The sequence below is a fragment of the Pleurodeles waltl genome, chromosome 5 (assembly GCF_031143425.1).
Source record: "Pleurodeles waltl isolate 20211129_DDA chromosome 5, aPleWal1.hap1.20221129, whole genome shotgun sequence".
NCBI classification, from domain to species: domain Eukaryota; kingdom Metazoa; phylum Chordata; class Amphibia; order Caudata; family Salamandridae; genus Pleurodeles; species Pleurodeles waltl.
In genome coordinates this window covers 1,050,499,484-1,050,522,493 of record NC_090444.1, presented here as the reverse complement: position 1 = coordinate 1,050,522,493, position 23,010 = coordinate 1,050,499,484, and the positions used below count along the sequence as shown (strand labels likewise).

The 23,010-nt window shown below is 40.8% G+C and overlaps 1 protein-coding gene across 4 annotated transcripts in view; it reads left to right on the top strand.

Annotated features, from left to right (window-relative positions):
- Nucleotides 1–23,010, top strand: part of UTRN (utrophin) — a 1,374,288-nt gene that overhangs the window by 219,735 nt on the left and 1,131,543 nt on the right. For all 4 annotated transcript variants that reach the window (XM_069235249.1, XM_069235248.1, XM_069235247.1 and 1 more), the window contains exon 3: nt 20,574–20,635. In XM_069235249.1, coding sequence (XP_069091350.1) covers nt 20,574–20,635 — 62 coding nt within the window. The remainder of the gene's footprint in view (nt 1–20,573; nt 20,636–23,010) is intronic.

Sequence of the window (23,010 nt, the reverse complement as noted above, 5' to 3'; positions counted from 1 at the left end):
CAGACTACCAGACACGGGAAGCATCACCAGATGTACACTAAGAGGCCGTGGAAAAGCAGTGTTGGAGAAGAATTTTCGCTGCTCCACGCTATGTGGGTTTTCCAAACATGCACAAGTTTGAGCAAAACTGGTATGCGCGGCGAATAAAATCACCGATTACGCAGCTGTCCACGCACGTATGCTTCTCCCTTCCAATTACCACCCTTGTACAATGTCGAGGGCTTTTATTTTTTCTTGGAAACGAGTGAAATTCATGCAATAGTTCCCTAAAAGGAGTCAACTTGCACCGTTTACAGCAATGCACAATACGAGTTTTGTGTGTAATTTGCAACTGGCAAAAGAAAGCATTTTCAGTTGAGTTTGCAAATCTGTTTTAGAGTTTAGGAATGTGATTTTAAAGTGCTTGAATGCACATGCCTGTCTGTGAGTGGTTTTAATATATAGTTATGAAGTTTAATTGTAAATTTTTAAGGTTTTCTTTGGCCATTTCTTTGTACTTGTTTGTTTTTGTTTCTTTACCTTTTCATGGTTATTATCTCCATCCTACTGCAAACCCGAGCCCTTCTTTCCACCTGCCTTAAACGCCAAATGTTGACAGTATATTCACACTGAATTATGCATGTTTGCCTAAGGGGTTCAGTTCAGTTTCTTTTCTTTTCTCTTGTTCACTTTTAATTCATTCATTCAGATTTTAGCTCAGGGAGATCTGCACCTCTTTTAAAACCCCCTTTCTACTTCACCTGCATTCTTAACTCTTCATTTGCTTTTATATTACATTGTTGGACTTCAGAGTTATCGCTTTAATTACAAACGCTGGAAAAGCCAATAGGCCTGGCCGTGGCAAGCCTGAATGTTTTTATATATTGTTTTGGCAAGTTTGTGCAATACGCCTACAAGTAGAACAAGTAAATGCCACCATTTAATGATGGTGTTCTTATGTTAACAACAAAGTAAACAAGCATTAGCAAAGCCAATAGCTCTCTTTGACAATGGGTTTGTAGCCGTGCTGTGCAGTATGGCTAAAGCTAGTACAATAAAAGTTAGTGTTTTTAAAAAAAAACACGTTATTGCTGGCTGCATCATAGCGTTTTTTTGTGTTTGTATTTATTTATTTAGTTTTAGCTGAGTACTTCCCTGAGGTAATAAAGATGGAGGTAGTGAGGTGGGTAGGGTTAGGAGAGAAGGACACATGTAGAGAGGGCTGGCAAAAGGAAGGTGGCGCACATAGACAACAGGTTGAGTGGAACGGGTTGGTGTCAAGCAGACTGACAGGAGGGAGCGTTCGGGAGGGGTAAGGGGAAGCACAAGGACAATGGAGGGTGGTCGGTAGGTACTGGCAGCAAGCACATAGACGATGGAGAGTGGGAGGTAACCACACAAACAACAGAGGATAGGTGGGAGGGGCTGGGGCTAAGCACATCAACAGCAGAGGGTGGTCATGAGCAGCGGGGGTCAAGCACACCCATAGAGTGTGGGTGGGGCGGACTGGAGAAGGAAGGCAAAGGGAGGAGAAGTACACAAGGGACAGCTGGAAAACACAGACACTATCGTAGAGTGCTTAATCAAAAAGAAACATATCATACCTGATAAAGTGAGCAAAGTAAGGACATTGTGATGCAGCCAAGCTCCAGTGTAGGGATAAACATACGAAGACGGAGGAAGTCTACCAAAGCTGATGACCAAGAAGCAAGCAAATGAGTGACAGAGAAGCCAACCGTTGGTAAGCACTGGGAAGCCTTAAGCCTACGCTCAGGTAACAAAAGGTCTTGCAGGAAGACTGCACGTGCTCTGTCTTCAGCAAAACTATAAAATGAACCATTGTAAAAACAAAAAAAAACATAAAATTAACGCAGAAATCAAAGCATTGATTGCAATCTCTGACACTGAAATGGATTTCTTTCTAGGCAGGTCTGCAAAAGCAAAATGCAGTTGCTCGCAGTAAAAAGAGCCAATGGCTTTAATGAGTTCACCCATTGTTACCCCACAATGCATGCAGTGATGGATGGAAGCAAAGTGTGAATGGCACGTTAGCAGACAGATGTACAAAACTGCCGACAGAAAATCCCTGCATGGTTCTATTTATTTTTACTAAGACGTTTTTGAAAAATGTGAGACTGGCAAGTCAGATAAAACAGTCTCTAGGTCAGACATGTCATGTGTTTGTATTTCCTCTCTTAATCATTTACCCACTTGCCGCACCATCCCATCCTCTCCTTCATCCATTGGTCTATTCAAGTGCCATTCACAGTTTGCTTCTGCAAACCACAGCACTTGGCAATGTGTCAGCCCAGGCCAGCCATTGGCTCCCTTCACTGTGAGTGACTGTATTTCACTCTTGCACGGTTGTATGTGATTTCAGTAGAAAACCATTTCACTTAAACTGTTTATTGGAAATTTTCAGAATGAATGGCATTTAGCATTGATCGAAATTGGCTTTTGCATGCTCATTTTCTGAGGTGTAAATGCAGTGGTTGCAGGTCTTACTTTCAGAAACTGTTTTATTGGAGGTACTTATTTCAGTGCTTTACTTGAGGGGACCTCATTTCAGATTTATTTATTTTACATTATCAACTAATTGCTTCAGATGCTATTGATTCGCTGACCCCTCACCACCCCTAAATGGCATTCACCCTGACCCCGCACAACCCTTTTACATCATCAGATCCTCTCCCCTAAAAACCCCTCCCCATGCCTAAATATGCACACCTATCACTAAACCCTTAAAGCTCTTTAGACCCCTAAACTCCACCCATCCCAGAAACCTATAACACCCTCACTACACCTAAAGTACACCCATCCCTGAACACCAAAAGTCCCTTCTCCCTGTACACTCCACCCGTCCCTGCATCCTAAAACCCAGCACTGTGTAAACTCCACCCATTCCTGAATCCTACAAAACACTTTCTAACTATAAACCCAGCTCATTGCTGACCCCTTAAAACCGCTCACCGACTTAAGCACTTACTACTGAACCCTAAAAAAGCTCCCCACCTTAAACAGAACCCATCCATGACCCCTAAAAACTACTCACCACCCTAAACACCCCCATCCCTGAATTCTAAAAACCCCTTTCTGCGTCTAAACTCCACTAGTTCTTAATTCCTTAAAAACCCATTGCCACTCTAAACACACGTAATCCTGAACCCTAAAAACTCTTCACCATCTCTACCCATCACTGAACCTTAACAACACTCACCACCCTTAAACACCATCTATCCATGACCCCTAAAAGCACCTCACTACCCTTAAACTCCACCTATCTGTGAACAGTAAAAAAACCACAACTCACCACCCCTAAACTTCACCCATTCCTAATACCTAAAAAGACCCTCACCATGCCTAAACGCCACCCTGCCCTAAACCCTAAAAACCCCTTTCTAAGCCTGAACTCTACCCATTCCTGTCCCCTTAACATTACCCAACCCAAAACCCTCATTGGTCCCAAACCACATCCATAGTTAAAGTAATTTAGAATGTTTCACATAAATTATCTTAACATTAAAATGTCTCCTTTAATTTTTTATTTTTTATTTTGATTTTTGATTCCTTTTCCATAAAATCGTTTTTCCATAATTTGGTTCCATCCAATGTGGCTTTTCATTTTTGTCCCCCCCCATTAATTCACACACATCACTCTTGCACATGTGCACATCTGCCTAAAGAGTAGTCACCTCGGTACTAGTTTGTTCTGCACATCACTTTTAGACCTTATACTCTGTCCTGAAATGTGACCCTGCCTTGTGATCAGAGCCTTGAGGTGACCAGAAAGTGGAGAATTAACCAGATAACCCATTGACTCCAAACTTTGCTTTATTATAAACTCCACTCTTGTTGTATGGCTTACTGCTGTTGTGGTCCTTTCATAGCTGGTCTCCATTTTCCATTGCATAAATATCTCTGGATATTCCTATGCTTAAAAATCATCCTTCTCTTCCATTTCAGTTATCTTCTTCGCCCTTCTTGCTAGCTTCCGATGTGTGAACCTTCCATAACATTAGACCAGTTGCCTCAGACTACATCTGACTCTACAATGTAGTTTTCTATAACCTTCTCTTGAGGTCCCTGACAGTTAAGATTCCTGCCTCCCTTTCATACATTCAACATCACTTTCTCTGCTACTCATCTACTACCTTTCATCTCTTTTATAAACAAGAACCCTCTCCTGCTCTACCTGCTGTACATCTCTTGTCCCCTATCAGAATTTACACAGCACCAACTTCTGATCAGTTACATCACTCTACACCCTATGTATGTTTCTTCCCTACAGTGTTCTGTTTCCTTATCATCTCTAATATCTTATATTTCAGCCATTTCTATAACCTTGTACCTGTCTCCTCCAAATGAGCAGACAAGTCTGTCCTCCGTTCTGCATCAGTCTTCTCGTTGTCACACTTTTTTTCCCATTTACAACCAAACACCTACACTGCTTGCTCTCGCAATATCACTTCCTCTCCATTTCCTTCAGGTTGCAGTAGATCATGTTGACGTCTGTCTCCATCTGCAATCAGTAGCTCTCAGGGTGAATGAGGAAACTTGTAAAATAAAGTAGAGTAGAGTAGACTGCAACGTGCCCACCGGTTATGACCTGGTATTCTTTGTGGGATGCTCGAAGTGACGTTGATGGAGTCACATAGGAAGTGTCCCTCTGAGAGCTGCTTTGACTTGTATTCCCATTTGTGGACAGTCTGTGCGAGTGAGATAGATTTTAAAAAGGTGAAAATTGGAGTCCTCTGATATACTGCATTGATGGTTTTATTCTGGTATATAGCTCTCTCTGCTGTCTTGAATGGCCTGTTTAAGATGCATTGTAGGGTAGTTTTTGTTACATAGGATTTAAGTCTGGATAACACTTTGGTGAAGGCTTGTTGGTCAATGATATGATAGTTTGAGTTTGGAGCATTTAATATTTGTTAAAGCTTTCATTTTAACATAGTTTGCTGGTAAACTGGGTTTGGTTGCAAGTAGTTTTGGAAGGTCAATTTTGTGAAAATTCTTAATGGCTTATTTGAGGGCAATGTGACTTCCCCTTTTTTAGGTAACTAGTTTATTATGTGCTTGATGATATGGGAGAGGGCAAGATTTTTGTGCATGCTTTGATGTTTGGTGGTGTTGATGAAACTAGTAGTATTGTAGTTGCAGTGGTCTTTGATTAGAGGTTGACCAGTAGTGGATATAAAGATCTGAGAATCTCGAATCAGTGACTGTTAAGTAGTGGAGTTAAGCTATTGTAGGATCACGTCACGTTTGCCTGATTTTATTTTTGTAGTGCCCCCTATGGGCACCACTCATGTATTACATAATTGGTTTTCTGTTAATAATTCCATTGAGGAGTCGTTATTCTTTATTAAATACTTTTCAGTTTATTATTATCACTCACATTTTGTAAGGCATATCTTAAATGGGAATTAAAAAATCCAAGGAGGGCTATCAAATTCACATTCTACTGTGTAAATCAGTGTCTTCTGTGTATGCTGACTATCCGCACATTCTGATTAGTGCAAGTCACGCAGACACGCATCTGTCCCAAGTTTAGAAAAGTCTTGCAGTATGAAGTCTGCAACGGTCAATCGATAACCCTGTATCCTGCCCCGCTTTGCGATGGAAATCCAAATATGTAATGCTTTGCACATTCCCTGGGATGTTCTTCATCCTTAACAACTGCATCCTTCATGCTTATGTCCAGGAGGAGCCTGTCCTAGGTCTCATGACTTTAAAATGAATAGTACACTAGACGAACCACGTTTCAGACTCTCACTCCCCATTTAGAACATCCACTGCCGAGCAATGTCAACACCGTTATCTGCAAAATGTAGATAATGTTTAATTTCTTTATCTTTGCTATCATTTGAATGTAGAGCTTACAAACTTTCCAGGTGTAACTTACACCCTTTCCAGGTGTAACTTACACCAGTGATGGGAAAACTCTGTGGTTATGACCCACAGTTTAAAGGTGCCTGTTGTGATGCGTACGGGAACCTTGCCACTTAATCCATCATCTGCATCATAGTGTGCAATTTTCAAGAAAAAATATGTACGTTTTAAGCTTAAATCAATCAAAAGTTAATGTAAAAAAAGTTCCACACGTGGTGGTGCACTGTGACAGATATTTTGCAGTAGTTAGCAGGTGACCTTGTAATTGCCATTTGTTCAACCCAAAGTTAAACTGGTATTAATTAAATAAAACCTTTGCACAAACCGTGTTAATGGGCGTTAAAATAACAAAATAAAACGACCATAGACGATGCCGCGTTATGCTTCATAATTTGCCTTTCCCTCCCACATAATTTAGAAAACCCTGTCACATAGTGTTGTCCTCCACTCCTGCATAATTTTGGGGACCGTGTATATTAGTGACTGGCATGCCAAGGTCCCTGAGAATACGTACTAACCAACGATTAAGAGTCGGGACCATGGAAGTCCTCTTTCAGTCATCGACATGGAAAGATTACCATGGCCTGCCAGGGAGAATCAGAGCCGTGGTTGTGTTGATGGGTAAACTAGAGTAGTTGCTCCCAATTGGAGCTTTAGCCTAGTGCCTGAATAGGATCCTAATGCATTAGCAATCACTCCGTGGATATGGCACCTGGTTGTGGGAGAAACAAAATAATTAAGACAGATAACAGGCATATTTGTTCTGAGCCTGCCCCAGGGAAATCGGCCAGCAAGACTGTGAAAGCAATTTAGTCTGGCCTTCATTTTGGATCTTGACTAAAATATTCAAAAAAGCATGATACAATTAAAAAAAAGACCAGGATCAGCAAAGCCAGTAAGCTGTGCCTTTGGTGCCTATTGGCTTTTCCAGAGGTTTTTTAATCACGCTGCAAAGCTTGACTAACGAATATTAAAAAAAAAAAAAAAACACTTTGAGGACCCAGCCGTGCCATTTTCTACGTACACACTCCATGCATGCATGTGCACTAAAATTAAGCAGAATCTGTATTATTTCTTTATGGTCATTGATCCAAATTGGACCTGTAACTAAAAAAGAAATAAAGGTAAAAGAAAGCATATTCGAAAGCTGGGGGCAGAAGTAATTCAAAGGTGGGGAAAGAAGCAACACGGGGTGACATATGTAGGGGTATGGAAGCAACATGGGGTGGGGGTGGGGGTGGGGGGGGGAACCATACCGAGAAAACACAAAGTGGAGCCCTAGGGGTGTAACAGATGGGTAAAAAGGGCAATGTGAAGCAGGCAGTAAAGAACCACATGGGCGAGAAAGCAAAGTAGGGGAGTACATGAGGGCAAGTGTAATAAGGACTAGGCAGGGAAAAGCCCACAGGTGACGAAGAGCAATGGGAGAGCAGTACTTGAGAGAGACAACTGAAAAACCCAAGCACTTCTTTGGAATGCTTAACTCAGAAGTGTTTGAAAAGCAAGCAGCAGAAGCATAGGAGCTAGGGAGTCAAAGAAATAGTAATGATGCTTCATTGGAGGGCCAAACACAAAGTTGACAAGCTGGGGCACGAATAAGAAGTAGGCAAATGATAGTGAGTGAACAGCCACACAATGGTGAGCACTGGTGCCAGCTTCAAGCCCCTGTATGTTCTTGGTAAGCAGTAGGCCCCACAACACAGTGCATGTGCTGTCTAGAAGGCAAGACCTAGAAACAATCGCTTCCTTTATCCCATACATCTGAGAACATTTAACGTGTGATGATTCAGATTACCTGTAAGATGTAAAACAAACACAGGCATTGCAGTGCACGTGCTCCTTCGGTCGAGGAATGATGTATCAACACTGAAACATGATGTGGGATAGTAATACAAATGTGGGTGACCCTAAAGCCACTATGCATATTTTAAAGAACTAGTAACAATAGGTCTGTGTATAGGTGCACAGTCAACAAGACATAAAAATAGCTTGAACAGGCAGCTTTCATAAAGCCGGCAAAAACAATGCAGCATTACAGTACAGCAAGATTCCAGAGCGCGCAGCTAGACAAGCTCGAATGGTGTGAGATGTTACATTCTTCCTCTCCTAATGTTACATTCTTCCTGTCCTAATGGGCACATTCCTTTTTTTTACTTTTAAGTTCCTTCCTGATCTGAAAGTGAAAATCACAAAGGAAAGAGGCAAATCCGGCACTGATCTACCCACCTTTAACCCATTTTTTTTTTATGATCCACATTTGGAAATTACCTGGTTTTACGCAATCCTGTTCAGCGGATATTTCTACCAACAGTTCTGATTTACTCTTAGTATTATGAAAAAAATTAGTGGAAATTTAAACAGCATGCTCCTTTAGTATAAGAGTCTGGACGAGGAACGTTTAAAAATCTACTTTTGCACATTTTCTCCTTGGGTACTATAGAATATTGTCTGCAGTGTTTACAAAGTCACTTGAATGTCATAGTGGTTTATGAGTAAGCCCAGAAAGCTGTGATTACCTTAGATTTCGATGGCATACTTTTACAGATTCTTTGAATCCCTGAAAACGAACAAGTCTACTGTGTATTCATTGTTGCAATTTTTGGTCTTGCCTGCCAGCAGCAGAATATGTGCGCAGGCACTTGCAAAAGTATTGTTTACAAAAAGGGATCGGGGGCCTCCCCTTTGCTTACCATTCAGTGGCTCCATTGTTATCCTTCATTGCTGCCTCCTGATTGAACAACGCACACCAGGCGTCACTTGCTGTTTTGACTCTGGTGCATGGACCAAGCACAGATTGATTCCTGTTGATTAATGCCTGTCCACTAGCTTGTGCTGTCCCTGACGTTCTATTTCTTTTCCTGCTGTGTTTTTTCTTCATCTTCTCCATGTTACTGCTCCCCTCCCTGTCATTGCTTGCACCAGCTGCTATGCTGTTTGTTTATTTCCAATTTTAGCCCAGACTAAAGTCATGCTTGTGCATTTCACTCAGTGCTTGATTTTGACTTTACATCTTGCACATACTTCTGGAAATATTAAATACACTTCCCTTTTGGGTTCTCCAGTGAAAGGAGTTCAGCAACACTTACACCTCAAGAGTTGATGAAGTGTTGGCGGTGTGAAAGTGCACTGCTCTGAGACCTTTTCTATTCTAATTGTTCATTAATGGAAAGCTGCATGGATTTGCGCTTTAGTGGCTGAGAATCCAAGGATGTTTCCATAAAAAAGTGTGGGTGCATTTTATACACACTTGACTCCTTCTAGCCATTTTAACCTAACTCAGTGCAACAAACTAACTGCCTGCATACATTTTTAATGGTGTGAAAAATAAAGCAAGAGCTATTTATAACGTTTAGCTGCTTGTTTGCTATCAGATTGACCAAATAAGTTCTGTTTCAGTACATATTACCCATGTATTTTGTTGCTTAGGACCCTAGGATCACACTTTCATGTTGTATGACCTTTGGCAAAAGGTCACACATCTCCTGTGAATCAGATTCACAGGTAAAAATGAAAGGCTGTAGAAAATGACTTTGACATCATACGTGCCAGATATTTAGAGCAGTGGTTCCCAAGCTTTCAACTTCTGTGGACCCCCACTTTATCATTATTGGAATCCGGGGACCCCCACTGAATCATTATTGGAATCCGGGGACCCCCCAATGAATCATTATTGAAAGCTGGAGTGGAGACCTAATCTGTTAATATTATTTAATTTTCTTAGCAGTCGTGGGACCCCCTGAGGAGGCTGGCCTCCTTGCTCTTATGTATCAGATCACAGTATATCTTATACTTCCTCTGTGTCTTTTCAATGTTCTCCTTCACCTCCTTTGGGGTCCATTCTACCATCTTGGCATTTTTAAGCCAACCCACATTGTCCTTGGACATTGGAGTTCTTCCCCTCGTAGGTTTGAGTGGACTTGAGCCTCTACTAGCGCACCCATACACTCTAAATGCCCACACCGTTTTCCATACCTCTCTTTCCCATTTTAAATGGTTGCCACTATACAGATAATACTTTTAAGCACACGGTTAAAACTTTCTACCGCCCCATTGCCTGCAGGATGATACACAGAGGTGGTTTGATGCTTGATCCAATTCCTTCTTAAATACTCCTTGAACTCCATTGATACAAATTGTGGCTCATTATCAGAAACAATACTCTTGGGTAAACCCTCTTGCACAAATATTTTGTCCAAGAATTTAATAATACAAAACGAATTAGCCTTCCGTACAATTTCCAACTCTAGCCATTTAGTAAGGTGGTCCACTAACACTAGAACAAAAACCTGTCTCTCTCCTTCACCAGTGGGGCCCACCACATCAGTTCCAACCCTTTCCCATGCCATGTTGGGGCTAGGAATAGGATGTGAAGACTGTTTAAGTGTCACTTGTGTTTTGTCAGAATTTTCACATAATATACATTATCTAACTTTCCTTGCTAGTTCTTTATCTAACTCAGGCCACCAATACCAATTCTTCACTCTGTTTTTTTGTTTTCCCAATTCCTAAATGTCCTTCATCCCATATTTCAAAACTTTTGGACCTTAAGGTCACAGGAGGAACCACCCTACCACTTCTAACAATCAAATTATCCTGAAAAATAGTTCATTCTTAACCTCTCAAAGAGGTAACAGAACTTTATCAACCAGTTTCTTCTGTGGCCACCCTTTTGTAATCATACACTGCACCTTCCTTAAAATCTTATATTGTTCCTGTTCCACCTTCCATTCATCATGAGAAATACCTTGACAACCTTTCTCCAGAACAGCCACCCACAAATCTTCACCCACTTCTTTATCCATGTCCTCAGTGGTTAAAGGCATACTACTACTTAAAAAAAGCTGTTACAACATTATTCACTCCAGGCAGATACTGCATGTCATAATTATATTCAAAAAGACGTACTGACATCCTAGCCAATCTGGGAGATGCTCTGTACAACTCCTTTGCCATTAATATTCTCACAAGTGGCTTATGATCACTTCTCAAAGTAATCTTATTTCCCCAAATATATTGTCAGAAATGCTCTAGTGCCCTTGTTCAGGCCAGTGATTCACATTTAATGACTGAATATCTCTCCTCAGACAAAGGCAATGACCTTGATGCAAATGCAATAATATTTTCTTGACCAGCCTTATTCCTCTGTGTCAGAACAGCTCCCATTCCCCTACAACTGGAATCCATTGTGATGGTATAGTGGAGATTCAGTTTGAAACCTTGTATTGGAGGTGCCTTACAAACGTCCTTTTTGAGCAAATCAAACGCCTGTTGGCACTCCATCGACCATTCAATCTTGTTTCTTACTTTAAGTAGTTGTCTTAAGACGTACATTTTCACTGAAGCATTCTTAACAGATTTGGAAAAAACCTCGACCAAACCTAAAAACCAACGAACTTCATCATTGTTTTGAGGACTGGGTAAATTTTTTTTATAGCATCCACAAGTTCTTCTTTTGGTTTAATTCCCTCCGCTGATACAATATGACCTAGGTACGTAGCATGATCACAAGCAAACTTACACTTACTATACTCTGCAGTTAGACCTTTCTTATCTAATACATCGGGTACCTACAATAAGGTTTGGTCATGGTCTTCTCTGGACTTGCCCATAAAAAGAATATCATCCTGGAAAATCATAGTACTATCCACATTTTCAAACATGGAATGCATCAATCTCTGAAACATAGCTGACGCTAAGCCAAACGGCACTCCCCTGACCCTATAACACCCAAACAGCATTATAAAGGTAGTCATACTTCTACTATCCGGATGTAACAGAACTTGGTGGTTAGCAGCTTTCAAATCAATAGATGAAAACTATTTAATTCCTTTTGTGCATGATAACATTTCGTTCATGTGTGGCAAAGGAAATGGATCTAGAAGGATATTACCGATAAGATCTCGTAAATCAAAGCACAATCTCGAATTCCCATAGGCCTTCTTCACTACTACCAAGGGAGCCACCGACTCCGAAGATTTGATAGGCTCAGTTATCCTTTCCTCACTTTTAGTAAATATGAATCTTTCTCACTTTGTGCACATGAGATTTTGCACCCCTTTTCAGGTACATTTTGTGACTAAACCCTTTCAATTTCCCAATACTCCCAGAGAACACTAGTAAATGTATTTAAGACCACTTTGCCTATTTCCAACTCTGGTTGAATTGTTAAGACTGGCTCTGGGTTATTTGGGTCCAATAGTAATCCCAACTTACCTTTGTCGATCCAGCCCAAAACAAAGGGACCTGTGATAGCCACATACAATTTTCCTAATGTGTTTCTATCCTTGTACTGAAACTTCAACTTCTTATACCCTAACAGCTCAATAACCTCCCCAGTAAATTTCTTAAAAGTTGTACCTGGCCTACACAACTCATTACCCAAACTTAGTTTGAATTTCCATGTCCAGACGTCATTATTTACAATTGTATATGGTGAACCAGAATTAACTACAATAGAAATGTTCACTCCCCAAAGTTATCTCACTCATAGGTTTTTTCCTCCTTTTTTTTCTTCTCTTCCACAGTGTGTAAAACAGTTATCATCTACCCCATCCACACATGCATTCAATTCATCTTCCTCCGAAGTGCTAGTATCTTCCAGTTCTAATACGTTAAAACTGCTCCCAGCTTTCTTTCGCACACTCTTTGGAAATGTCCTATCACACCACACTTTGGACATTTTTTTTACTTGCTGGACACAATTTATCATTTACCAAGTGATCGCTGCTATCACCTCTATAACATTCCCTTTTACTTTGATAGGTTTTTCCGTTCTACATTCATTTTTCCTATAAATGTTTATGTATTCCTTTGTGGATTTCTTCCCTTTCACTCTTGCTACTATTACATCATCCGTTTTATTTTCCACTAAAACTGCTTTGGTGCATCTTCCAGTCAGTTCTGCTCTTTTAACAATGTCAATAACGTTTTGCAAAGAACTCTACCCTTTGGCCCATAAATTGTCAATGTTTGCATAACTATTTGGTCACGAATGAGCTCATAGTGGAGGTTGCCGAACCGGCAATTAATAGCCAAGTTCTTTAATGCAGATACATAATCTTCTACGAGTTCTTCTTTTCCCTTGTTTCCTGTGGAAACATTTATAACGATCAACTGCTATGCAAACTGTAGGGTTGTAATAGTTGTTCAAATCTTCAAGTGCATTTAAATACACATCTCCTTGACCTCTTGCCTTTGTTTCTTATTAATATTGTTAAACACTTTCAATCTACCAGGGCCAAAGCAATGTAATAGAATGTTATTTTGTTTTTCTGCTGTAAGTTCCTCTTCGTCATCAATGGCTGATATATAATTTTTAAAATATTTGTGCCATTCATCCTATTTTAAAATAGGTACACCGTATACTGGAATAAATGGTTGTGGCGGTGACAAGTTCCAAATATTTCCAGTAGTCATTAAAAAAATTATTGCTGCTTTTGTTTACAAGAAATCATGACTAAAGGTGGTTTCCCCCTCAAACAACTGTATTTTTCTTTGAGTGGACAGTGTTTAAAAATGTCACTGCACCATTTAAATATTTTGGGCACCTAATTGTTATGGTGCTTCGATAATTCATCCCAATTCAAAATGGCGGCACGTTTACGTAAAGTACGTTCTTATAAGACGTATGTGGTCCACCATGTGTTCCAGAAAGACCGTTTATACAGTTGTGTGCGCTTGCCCGAAAATCTAGTATTGAACATACCACACACAACCGCCTTTCCACTGCGCTTAATTATCCACTCCAAAGCATTCACATTCGTCGTTGTGAAGATAGAAATAAGTTCTAAATCGATTACAATAGTACTTGCTGTGCAGATGGACCTCCATGTTCGCAACAGATTCCTCCAGCTCGTCGCCACTTCTGTAAGAAATCTCACCATCAGCAGTAAGCATATTTATGTATTTATTAAAGTATTACAATGATAAGTAACGAGGGGAACACAAATGCTCTTCAATCTCAAGCACTCCTCCTTTTCTCGTTCCCGTTCTCGAATCCTACCATGTCAGCAACGATCTAGTATAGAACAGAGAATGAGGACGGCAGCTCTACATTTAATAAAAACACAGCACTACACTTTGTCATTCCCTGCAATTGATGTTCTGCAGCCTTAAGCAACTGGGCACACAGGATTAAATAGTTTATGGTACTGGAGAACACACATATTTACTAATAACACAGATTTTTGGGTGGTGCTTTGTGCATGGAGCTGTACATCACACAATTGTATTTATTTTGGGAAATGGCACAGTGCCACATTTGGAATGGAAAACAAACACTTCTTACATTGTTTGACACATTCTTGCAGCATCTACATTAACCAAATGAGAGGTGTAACAAGGTACATTGTGTTTAGTGTATAATCAGATGCAAATAGCATAATATGCTTTTTAGTTTGTGCCTACCAGGTACTGCAAGCTCTCTAGTTGGAAAAGGCCTAAGAACTTACCAGTAGTTTATTGCCAGTCAACCACAGTTTAGGAGAACAGCATGACCCATTTGGCCATTCTAGTCGAATTCCACTCTGGGATAAAGTTAGAGGGTTTTATTACGAGCTCAGACTCGGGTTAATGTAGACAGTTCTTAAAACAAAGCTATAAAGATACAGAATCACCTTTGTTGACCAAGATGTTGGAAAAGGTTAGGTGAACTAACATTAAAAGGACTATACACTCAATTACAGCAATGCCAAAGAGCAACAGAATGATTTGGTGCTCAGTGAATAAGCATCGTCCAGTTCGTTTAAGCACAATTTAGGAATGGTCTGAATCATCTAACTAAGGCAAGGGGAAACCTTACAACTGGCAATTCTCAAGTATGCATTTGCTGGGCTATAACATGAGTGCAAAAAATTAAAAGAAAAAAAAAGGACATCAAGAATTTGGAAAAACATCTGGGGCAAAAGGTGGCCAACCAGAGTTGGCAAAAAGTCGATAAAAAGGGAAGGTATCAGCATTTCAGAAACTCTATCAAAAATCTTCTTCTGGGGCTAGGGCAGGGATACTCAAAGTACGGCCCGGGGGCCGCATGCGGCCCTCCTGACCTTTAATTGCGGCCCCCTCGTGAACAACAGCACTGGGCTGCTGTTCCCTTGACAACGCAGAAAAAAATCAGAAAGCTGTGAAATGGGCACACTTTATTTACACTTTATCTAAGAGGCCTAAACAACTTGATTTAAAAAATTTAGTTTTAAAGATATCTTTCACTAGACATGTAAGAACATGACAAACTGTTAGCAAACTTCAAAAACGTGTTTAAATCCATGAGCGTTTTACCTTACTTTGCGCCCCCCCTTGTGCCCACCTTCCATCACCCTCCTACTGTCGGCCTACTGGCACCAGTGCGGCCCTCGGGCACGCCACAGACAGTGTTTTGTGGCCCCTGGGGAAATGTTTGTGAGTACCCATGGGCTAGGGGATAAGTTCTAAGTCTCAGCAAAGCATTGAAAATGCAGGGAAAGGGCAGAGAGGTATGTACCTCTCAAAGTCGAAGCAAAAGCCAAGTGGAGAGTATCATTCCAACAGTGGCAAGCAGAATGCTGACATTCCAAATGGGGAACAGTAAATTAAAGTCCACAATGATTCATGATTCACTCATCAGCAGTGTGACATAAATCAGAAGACTTCACTGTCCAATCAAAATCCATCATGTGACATGGAACTGCATCATAGGGACATATTCCTAAATCCACCATGAGAATGGCACCCATTTTAGCTCATCTGTACGATTTGAAACAAAATTGTAAGCTCAGGCAGGTTACACATCCTCTGGTTCCTGTATGTACAATCCTCAAGGTTACTTTCTCAGTATCACTATAGGTAAAACAATAGGACATCTATTCCTAAGCTAACATTTCATGGGAAGAAGTCTGAAAGAAACATGATGTTAGCAAGAATGACTAAACATTTTGTGTACATGTACTATGAAACAGGGCCTTGCAGGTCTCACCTAGGCTGCCTAAAGTAAATTAAATGTCACATCCATTTAACCTAAATAATGCACATATATTTAAAATATGAATTCATCATTAATAATCTTTCAGTGTTCATGTAGCAGCAGATTTGAAAAAATACTTATTTTAATATATACTAGTAGTTATAATGCAGAACTAAAATTTCAACATTTTCATGTAGCATTCGATAGCATTTCCTTCTAGAAATTCATTATTGTTTTAGTGAAAAATGTTAATTAACATGATAATGAATCATGTGAAATCAAATTAATTGATTATAATGCACATTGATATTGGCTTTCAGTGCACCACTTTACATTTAGCGTGTTAGAGTATCAAATATCAAAATGCAAAATTTGTCACCTCATCACTGTGACGTCAAAAGTAGCAATAACATTTCTGCTACTTCACCCTCATTTGCTTGCTTCTTATTTAATGGCTTTCCTGTTTCCAGCTTTATCATCTTGTCTTTGTCCCTTTCCTAGACCACAGCCAGGTTACCCTCTTTCTGACTGGCTGGCTGCTATCCTTTCACTGCTCAATTTTAGAGAACTTTTTTTTTCAATTTGGTTGCAAATGCTCGTGACTTCAAGCTCTCTTCCCTTCTCTGTGCTGTGTCTTTCCATCAAAGGATCACCCCCGCTCTCTGTATTTGTCTCTTGTGTACTTCTTCCCCCCTACACCCCTGAGTTCCATGTTCTGCAAGCCGTCTGATGCATCTCCCTGCTCCTGACTTGCTGTCACTTTTCTATGCTCATCGCTGTCTTGTGTTCTTCTACCCCATGGTTGGTGGTATTCACTCCCCTGCACCCTTAGCTCTGCGTTCTTCTCTCCATGTGTGCTTATACCCTGCCCCTGAGGTGTTGCCGCTAGAAGCAGTAACTTTAATCTGCCTCAATTTTTATGATTATTTATTTTTTACGATGCTGCACAGGAACAACCCTGCCAGTATAGGGCAGTGCCAGAAGGCATAGCAAAAGTCAACACATCACAGAGGTGAGACCTTTTGGCTTTGCAAATGCTTTTTATTACATTGGGTCTTACAGGTTTGGAAACCGTCTGGTTTATAGATATGCTTTGAATCTGGGTATAATGAGAAGGATGTTATTAGGTTGAGTTTAGCAGCACACAAGCGCTGCTCTTTGATATGTTGTAATCTACTCTTTGGGCTTTAACCACGCCCATCTCATGCTCAGCACTTTAATTAGTTCCTGTGCTTGTCTTTCACAATTCTCTTGATTTTGTAGGTAAATGCTTTACATTTATCCCACCTTGAGGCTGCTTTGTTACACCTTGCAGACTGACCCTGCTACGTTAATTATTGCACGATCGGCCAGATACATTACTGTGGCACACTATTTTTTTATTTTGCCTCACTGGTTGGCTCTGCGTGGCCTATGTTGTTTCTTCCTGTTCCTTGTTTTGGGCATGCCGCTGTTTCTTTGTGTTGTCTCTGCACAAAGTCTGCAAGCTGGAGAGGGCTTTTTTCAGTTATTTGATAAATTATATTTTAAGTTCATAGAGCGCAAACTTGATCGGAGGAGCGCTGACGTTTCATATTGCACAAACTCATTCAGAGGAGCTCTTTACATGAGAACCACTTCACAAGATAAGCAGTTGAAAAATATACAAACTGGAGCATTTAAAACAGAAATAAACATAGAAATCTTCAAAGCGGCTCTCCCGGCACAGCAGTAGAGCTGATAATACAATATTCACTGCCCTCGGAAACTCGCCCTATAATGCTTTGCAAGGCATTTCGTTTTCAAAACATTTTTGCCCATAACTAAGCCTGTGGTGGTCCGATGACAATGGGACCACTGCCAAACTGTTATGCATGATGCGCTTTTTCTGTCGGTTTCATCTCTGGGTCCCCACACTAGGTTGGGGGGGGGGGGGCAGAATAGTAACCTCTTCCACCATTCAGTGTTTCTTTAAGCTGTCTCATGGCTGGAACTTTTGTTTTACAGCTGGGAGTAGTTTGTGTTTTAAGGGCAATGTTTGTAATAGTACTGCAGTACGCCTGAAAATGTGTAAGGCATTATGCTTTCTAGCGGTTACATATATGGTTACACTGCATTTGTTTCTGCCATTCTGTTTTCATGTTGTTATGCCTTCTAGGGGCTGACTATATGGTTACATGACCATGTTTCTTACAAATGTTATTTTTATAGTGGTGACTTCTAGGGGCTGTTCTGAGCATTACAATCAAGATACTACAATAGTCGCTGCACTCAGAAACTTTCCCCATAATGCTTTGCGGGGCATTCCTTTTACAAGACATTTTTGCCCATACCTCATCACACCACCTTCCCTTTCTGTCTAGGTCATCTCTGAGTCCCCACACTAGGTTAGGGGCTACCCTAAAATAATAATGTGAAAAAATATAATAAATAGCGGCAATATTTTCATATTTGGCTGCAGATACAGTAAGAAGGTAAATGGGAGTGTTTCAGTTATATGCAATGCCACTGGAATTACGTGGCAGGAAAATGCCAAATTATGAGGCTGGGTTGACCGATATATGTGGCAAGAAAAGTCCAGTTATGAATTTACAACATCAGTAGCTCTAACTCAAGCAAATGAGAGACCCATTGCATTGCAAATACTTATTTAAATTGTCTGGGTGGCTCAGTGACAAAAGGCAAAGCAATCATTTGCCCATTCCTTATTACGCGCTGGAAAGGCAAGCAATGTGCATTATCAAGCATAATGCGAAAAAAATATGATTGCCTTTTATTTCCTGTGCAGCTTGACCCTCTGCACATAATTTTTGCCTAACTTAACTGCCCGGGTACTGGGTCGTCAGGCCAGGGAGCGATTCCTCATTCGTTTTTGCTCTGCATTAGCAACTGAGATACCCAGGTTCATGAAACTTGTGTTTATTAGCTTTTCTCAGCAGAAAAACACTACGCCTCTCTGATCATATGGCTGCATATTTGGTCACATATTTGATTAACTCTAAAATTGTGAACCCGAGTGGATGGAAGCTCAAAATCAGGCTTTTATTCTGTAGGGAGCGGACCAGTACTCTGTGTAGTTTGTGAGTACACACTGACTCCATTTCATTTTTGAAGTACATCTGACTCTGGTATTCTAGAGCATTATAAATATATTAATGTGTACAAATTAGATGGTCGTCCACCGTTACGTTAATAACCGTAGTCTTTCCTGAATCAGGCCTTTGTTTCTGTTTCTCAAAATGTCCTATATTGCGGGTGTGCCACATGATGGCCTTCAGAATGGACACTGTTGCCACACGTATTTTAACTTTAATATTACTCGGACCCCACGTCACAAAGAGAGTATAGAGTTGAACCAATCCTGTACAATGGGTCAGAATCTTCTGACTGCCCGCCCTGCATGGTTGGAGGAAGCATTGGTTTCCGCTGTAAATCCATCTCTGCCCCTTGAAACGCAAGCTGAGGGAAACCCGCCTGTTCCTGCCACTCCTGGGTCTCCTGCCGGAAGAACCTTCAGATCTTTAGTATCCAGAGACAGGAATGTTTTACAGCACAACCTTTGCATAGTTTCAGATGTGGTACACACAGGCATCTGAATCCCGGCCTTTGATGAAGGACTGAAATGAACTGAACAAAACTGAATCTAGGCTTACAAAACGCTCTGTTACCCAGGGGTGACCTGGCTTCCTTCTTTCCTAATTAAATCTCATTGTGCTAAAGTTCCACGCTTATTATTATGTATCCTGGACAACTATATCGTCGGTCTATTTGTACTGGTAGAAAGTGTTTATATCCTCCTCTGTGGGTGTTTTTTATACCGGAGACAATTTGTTAATTAGCATTTATGTCATGTCTTAAGTGTTGCTTGCACTAAAACACTTCAAGACACTAAGAAGAGATACTTAGGATAGACAAGTGAGGATGGCACAAGTTGCCAGGTGTACCCCATAGGGCAGCAGTGCCCAATATCCCAAAATACAGTAACCCAGCACGAGCCGCTTGCCTGCTGCGAAAGAGTTTTGTCTTTAGTTTACCGAAGCAGGATGCTCGGTAATGGTGTAGAAAGTCTCAGGAAGACAGCTTGATACTTTTACATTTCTAATAATAATGTGTTTACTCCCGAGATTCAGTCTCATTGTTTAATCTGAAGGAGGATTCACATAGCGAAAGAAGACAGTGATAACAATTGCCTTTGTAATAGTTGTGTTGTAGAACTCCTGATGGACAGGCTGACCATCTCATGGAGCACTTCGACATACTGTCGAGCCATCGACTAACCACACTCCAGCGATACATTATGGCCAGGTGACTCAATGGAGTTTAACAACACTCTAAAGTATCATAACAACATTCTGAAGTGTGTGTAGATACCAGATTTGACAACTACACTAACTAGTGACATCCACAAAAGGCTCCCATCAAACACTAACACAAACAACTATTCTTTTTATGAAGCACCAATATACTTCAAATTCACTTCACCGATATGAATATAATCAGTTGTATGCAGCATATCTCTCCTTCCTAATTTTCCACATTTCTGTATCACTAAGTTTAAAAAAAAAAAAAAACATTCTGCTGTTCTTTTATTTATGAATGTTGTCTTACCTAGAATGACCAAAGTCGTTCAAGCACAGTACACAAATGTGCAAGGGTGCTTAATACAAGTGAACTTGTTATACGTTTTGTGTGCAGTATTCTAATTGCAAACGTGATGGCACCTTTAGAAATACTCTCTAACCGTTTAAGTGTGTTCTTACTGTTTATCTTCTGCTTCTTTTCTCAGATGAACATAACGATGTGCAAAAGAAAACTTTTACAAAATGGATAAATGCACGTTTTTCAAAGGTAAGGCTGCAATGTAATCCCAAGCTGTTGATCCATAGTTAAATGTTGGCGTTATTTTTAAGGTGGGTGGATGTTAAGAAATCAGTACTTGCTCAGCAGACTGTCACCATTAACAAAAGTAGCAAGGCTCCTCAAAAATAAGCCACCATAAACATTTAAGCCATATGGTTCCCGTTGTAATTTTTGTAAAAACAATTTTAGAAAAAAAATCCGTATTGTTTATTCGTTTTGGGAATTGTTTTTGTGTGATGATGAGTTTCTTTGTAAACTTGATTGTATGGCTAAATACACCAAACCACATTTATAACACCTTATTTGCAATGTGTTTCACAATCTCCTGCAGCATTGAAGTGTTAGTCTCTGTGTTAATGTCAGCTGTGAGAAGCCACAGATGCTCACTCAGATTGTTTCTTAGTTTTAAGTTCTCGAAATGGTTTAACACTATGTGGATCCTTTCCATGATGGGCCGTGGGACCACCCAGCAAAGTGGAGTATGCAAGGGATGCAGTGGTTCGACTGAGCATAGTATAGATAGGGGGCTTTTAGGTCGAAGTCTACCAGACAGAGCAACTGTCTGGTTTGCTAACAACATCTTGAAGACATTTGGAAAGCTTCATAGACAATACAGCCAACAACAACGGCAGACAATTGACTTTGTGATTTGTAACTCACATTTGCTTGCTTTCCATTTGCTGGCTTTGTTTGCTTAGGCTATCCAGCTTGAGTTTGACCGTCATGTGGACCATAGCCTCTTTACTGTAAGTTTATCTCTCCTTTGGAGCATAGCCTCTTTACTGTATTCTTTTCACTTGTCACCAGTGCGTTGTCTTATCTTGTCACCTTTGCTGCACATTCAAAAACAAAGGTCAAATGTCAGGCTCTGTCGTAGGAGGGAGCTTTTCTCTCTCTGACTTTAAAGCGAGAGGATTTATGTGACAATCTGGTTGGGTACCAATGTGAGAGAAGAGGCTTTAGAATGTTCAGTTTTCTAGCGCGCAGCCAAAATGAGCTGTGCAGATATTTCAGAAAAAATCAGAATTAGGAAAGTGAAACTGACGGATATTTTCCCGGTAATTCTGAAGTGTGGTGGAAACAAATATTTTAATATGGTCAAAATAAATTAATGCGCTAAGTGATGACAGTTTCACACCTTATCGTGTGGGCGCTGTATACTTTTATCAGTAAAACTGTATGTCTCTGCAAATGCAAGGGTCATTTCAATTGAAGAGGTTTTGTCTGTAATGACAGTACAGTACCACACCATGAATACCCATTTTACCCCATTCCACTGTACTCTACACCACTCCACACTGCGTCACTGCACTTTACTCTGCACCACTACACCACTACACTCTACACATTACACCACTTCACTCTAAGGCTCTCTACTCTGCACCACTCTACTCTATACCAATGCATTTTACCCCACTCTGCTCTCCTACACACCACTGGATTCTTCACCACTGCATTCTACACCTTTCCAGTCTAGGCCACTCCACTCTACTCTGCACTACTCCACTCTACGCTACTTTGCAACACTGCACTCTATGCCAGTGCACTTTATGCCATTCAGGTCTACGTCACTCTAATCTACTCTGCACAACTGCAGTCTGCTCCAATCTACTCCACTGAACTCGACAATGCACCACTCCACTCTACTGCACACCACTCTATGCCACTTCACTCTACTATGAAACAGTCTACGCTATGACATTGCACTCTGCTCCACTTCATTCTATGCCACTGGAATCTAAGTCACTGCAATCTATGCTGGACCATTCTGCACCACTCATCTCTACCCTGCACCACTCTTCTTTGCCACTGTACTTTCCTTTGATCACTGTACTCCGTTCCAATGCACTGAACACCACTTTACTCAAAACCAATGCACTTTGTACCACTGTGCACTTAACACCACTATACTCTGCAGCACTCTACGCCACTGCACTCTACACCATTGTAATTTACATCACTGCACTCTACCCAACTCTGTTCTACTCCTCACCAATGTACTCTATGCTACTCTACTTTGCAGCACTCTACAGCGCCACTTTCCTATACACCACTGAACTCTACGACAATCTACTCTGCAACACTGCACTCTCTGCTATTGAACTCTACGCCACTCTACTCTATGCCACTGCACTCTGTGTAACTGCATTCTATGTCACTGCATTCTACTCTGTACTACTGTGCTGTATGTCACTCTATGCCAATGCACCCTAAGCCACTACACTGCATCACTCCACTCTGGCACTGCAGTCTACCCTGCACCACTCCTCTCTCCACCACTCTAAGATACTGCACTCTACGACACTGCAATCTATGCTGCACCACTCTACAACACTCTACTCTGCACCACTCTACTCTATGCC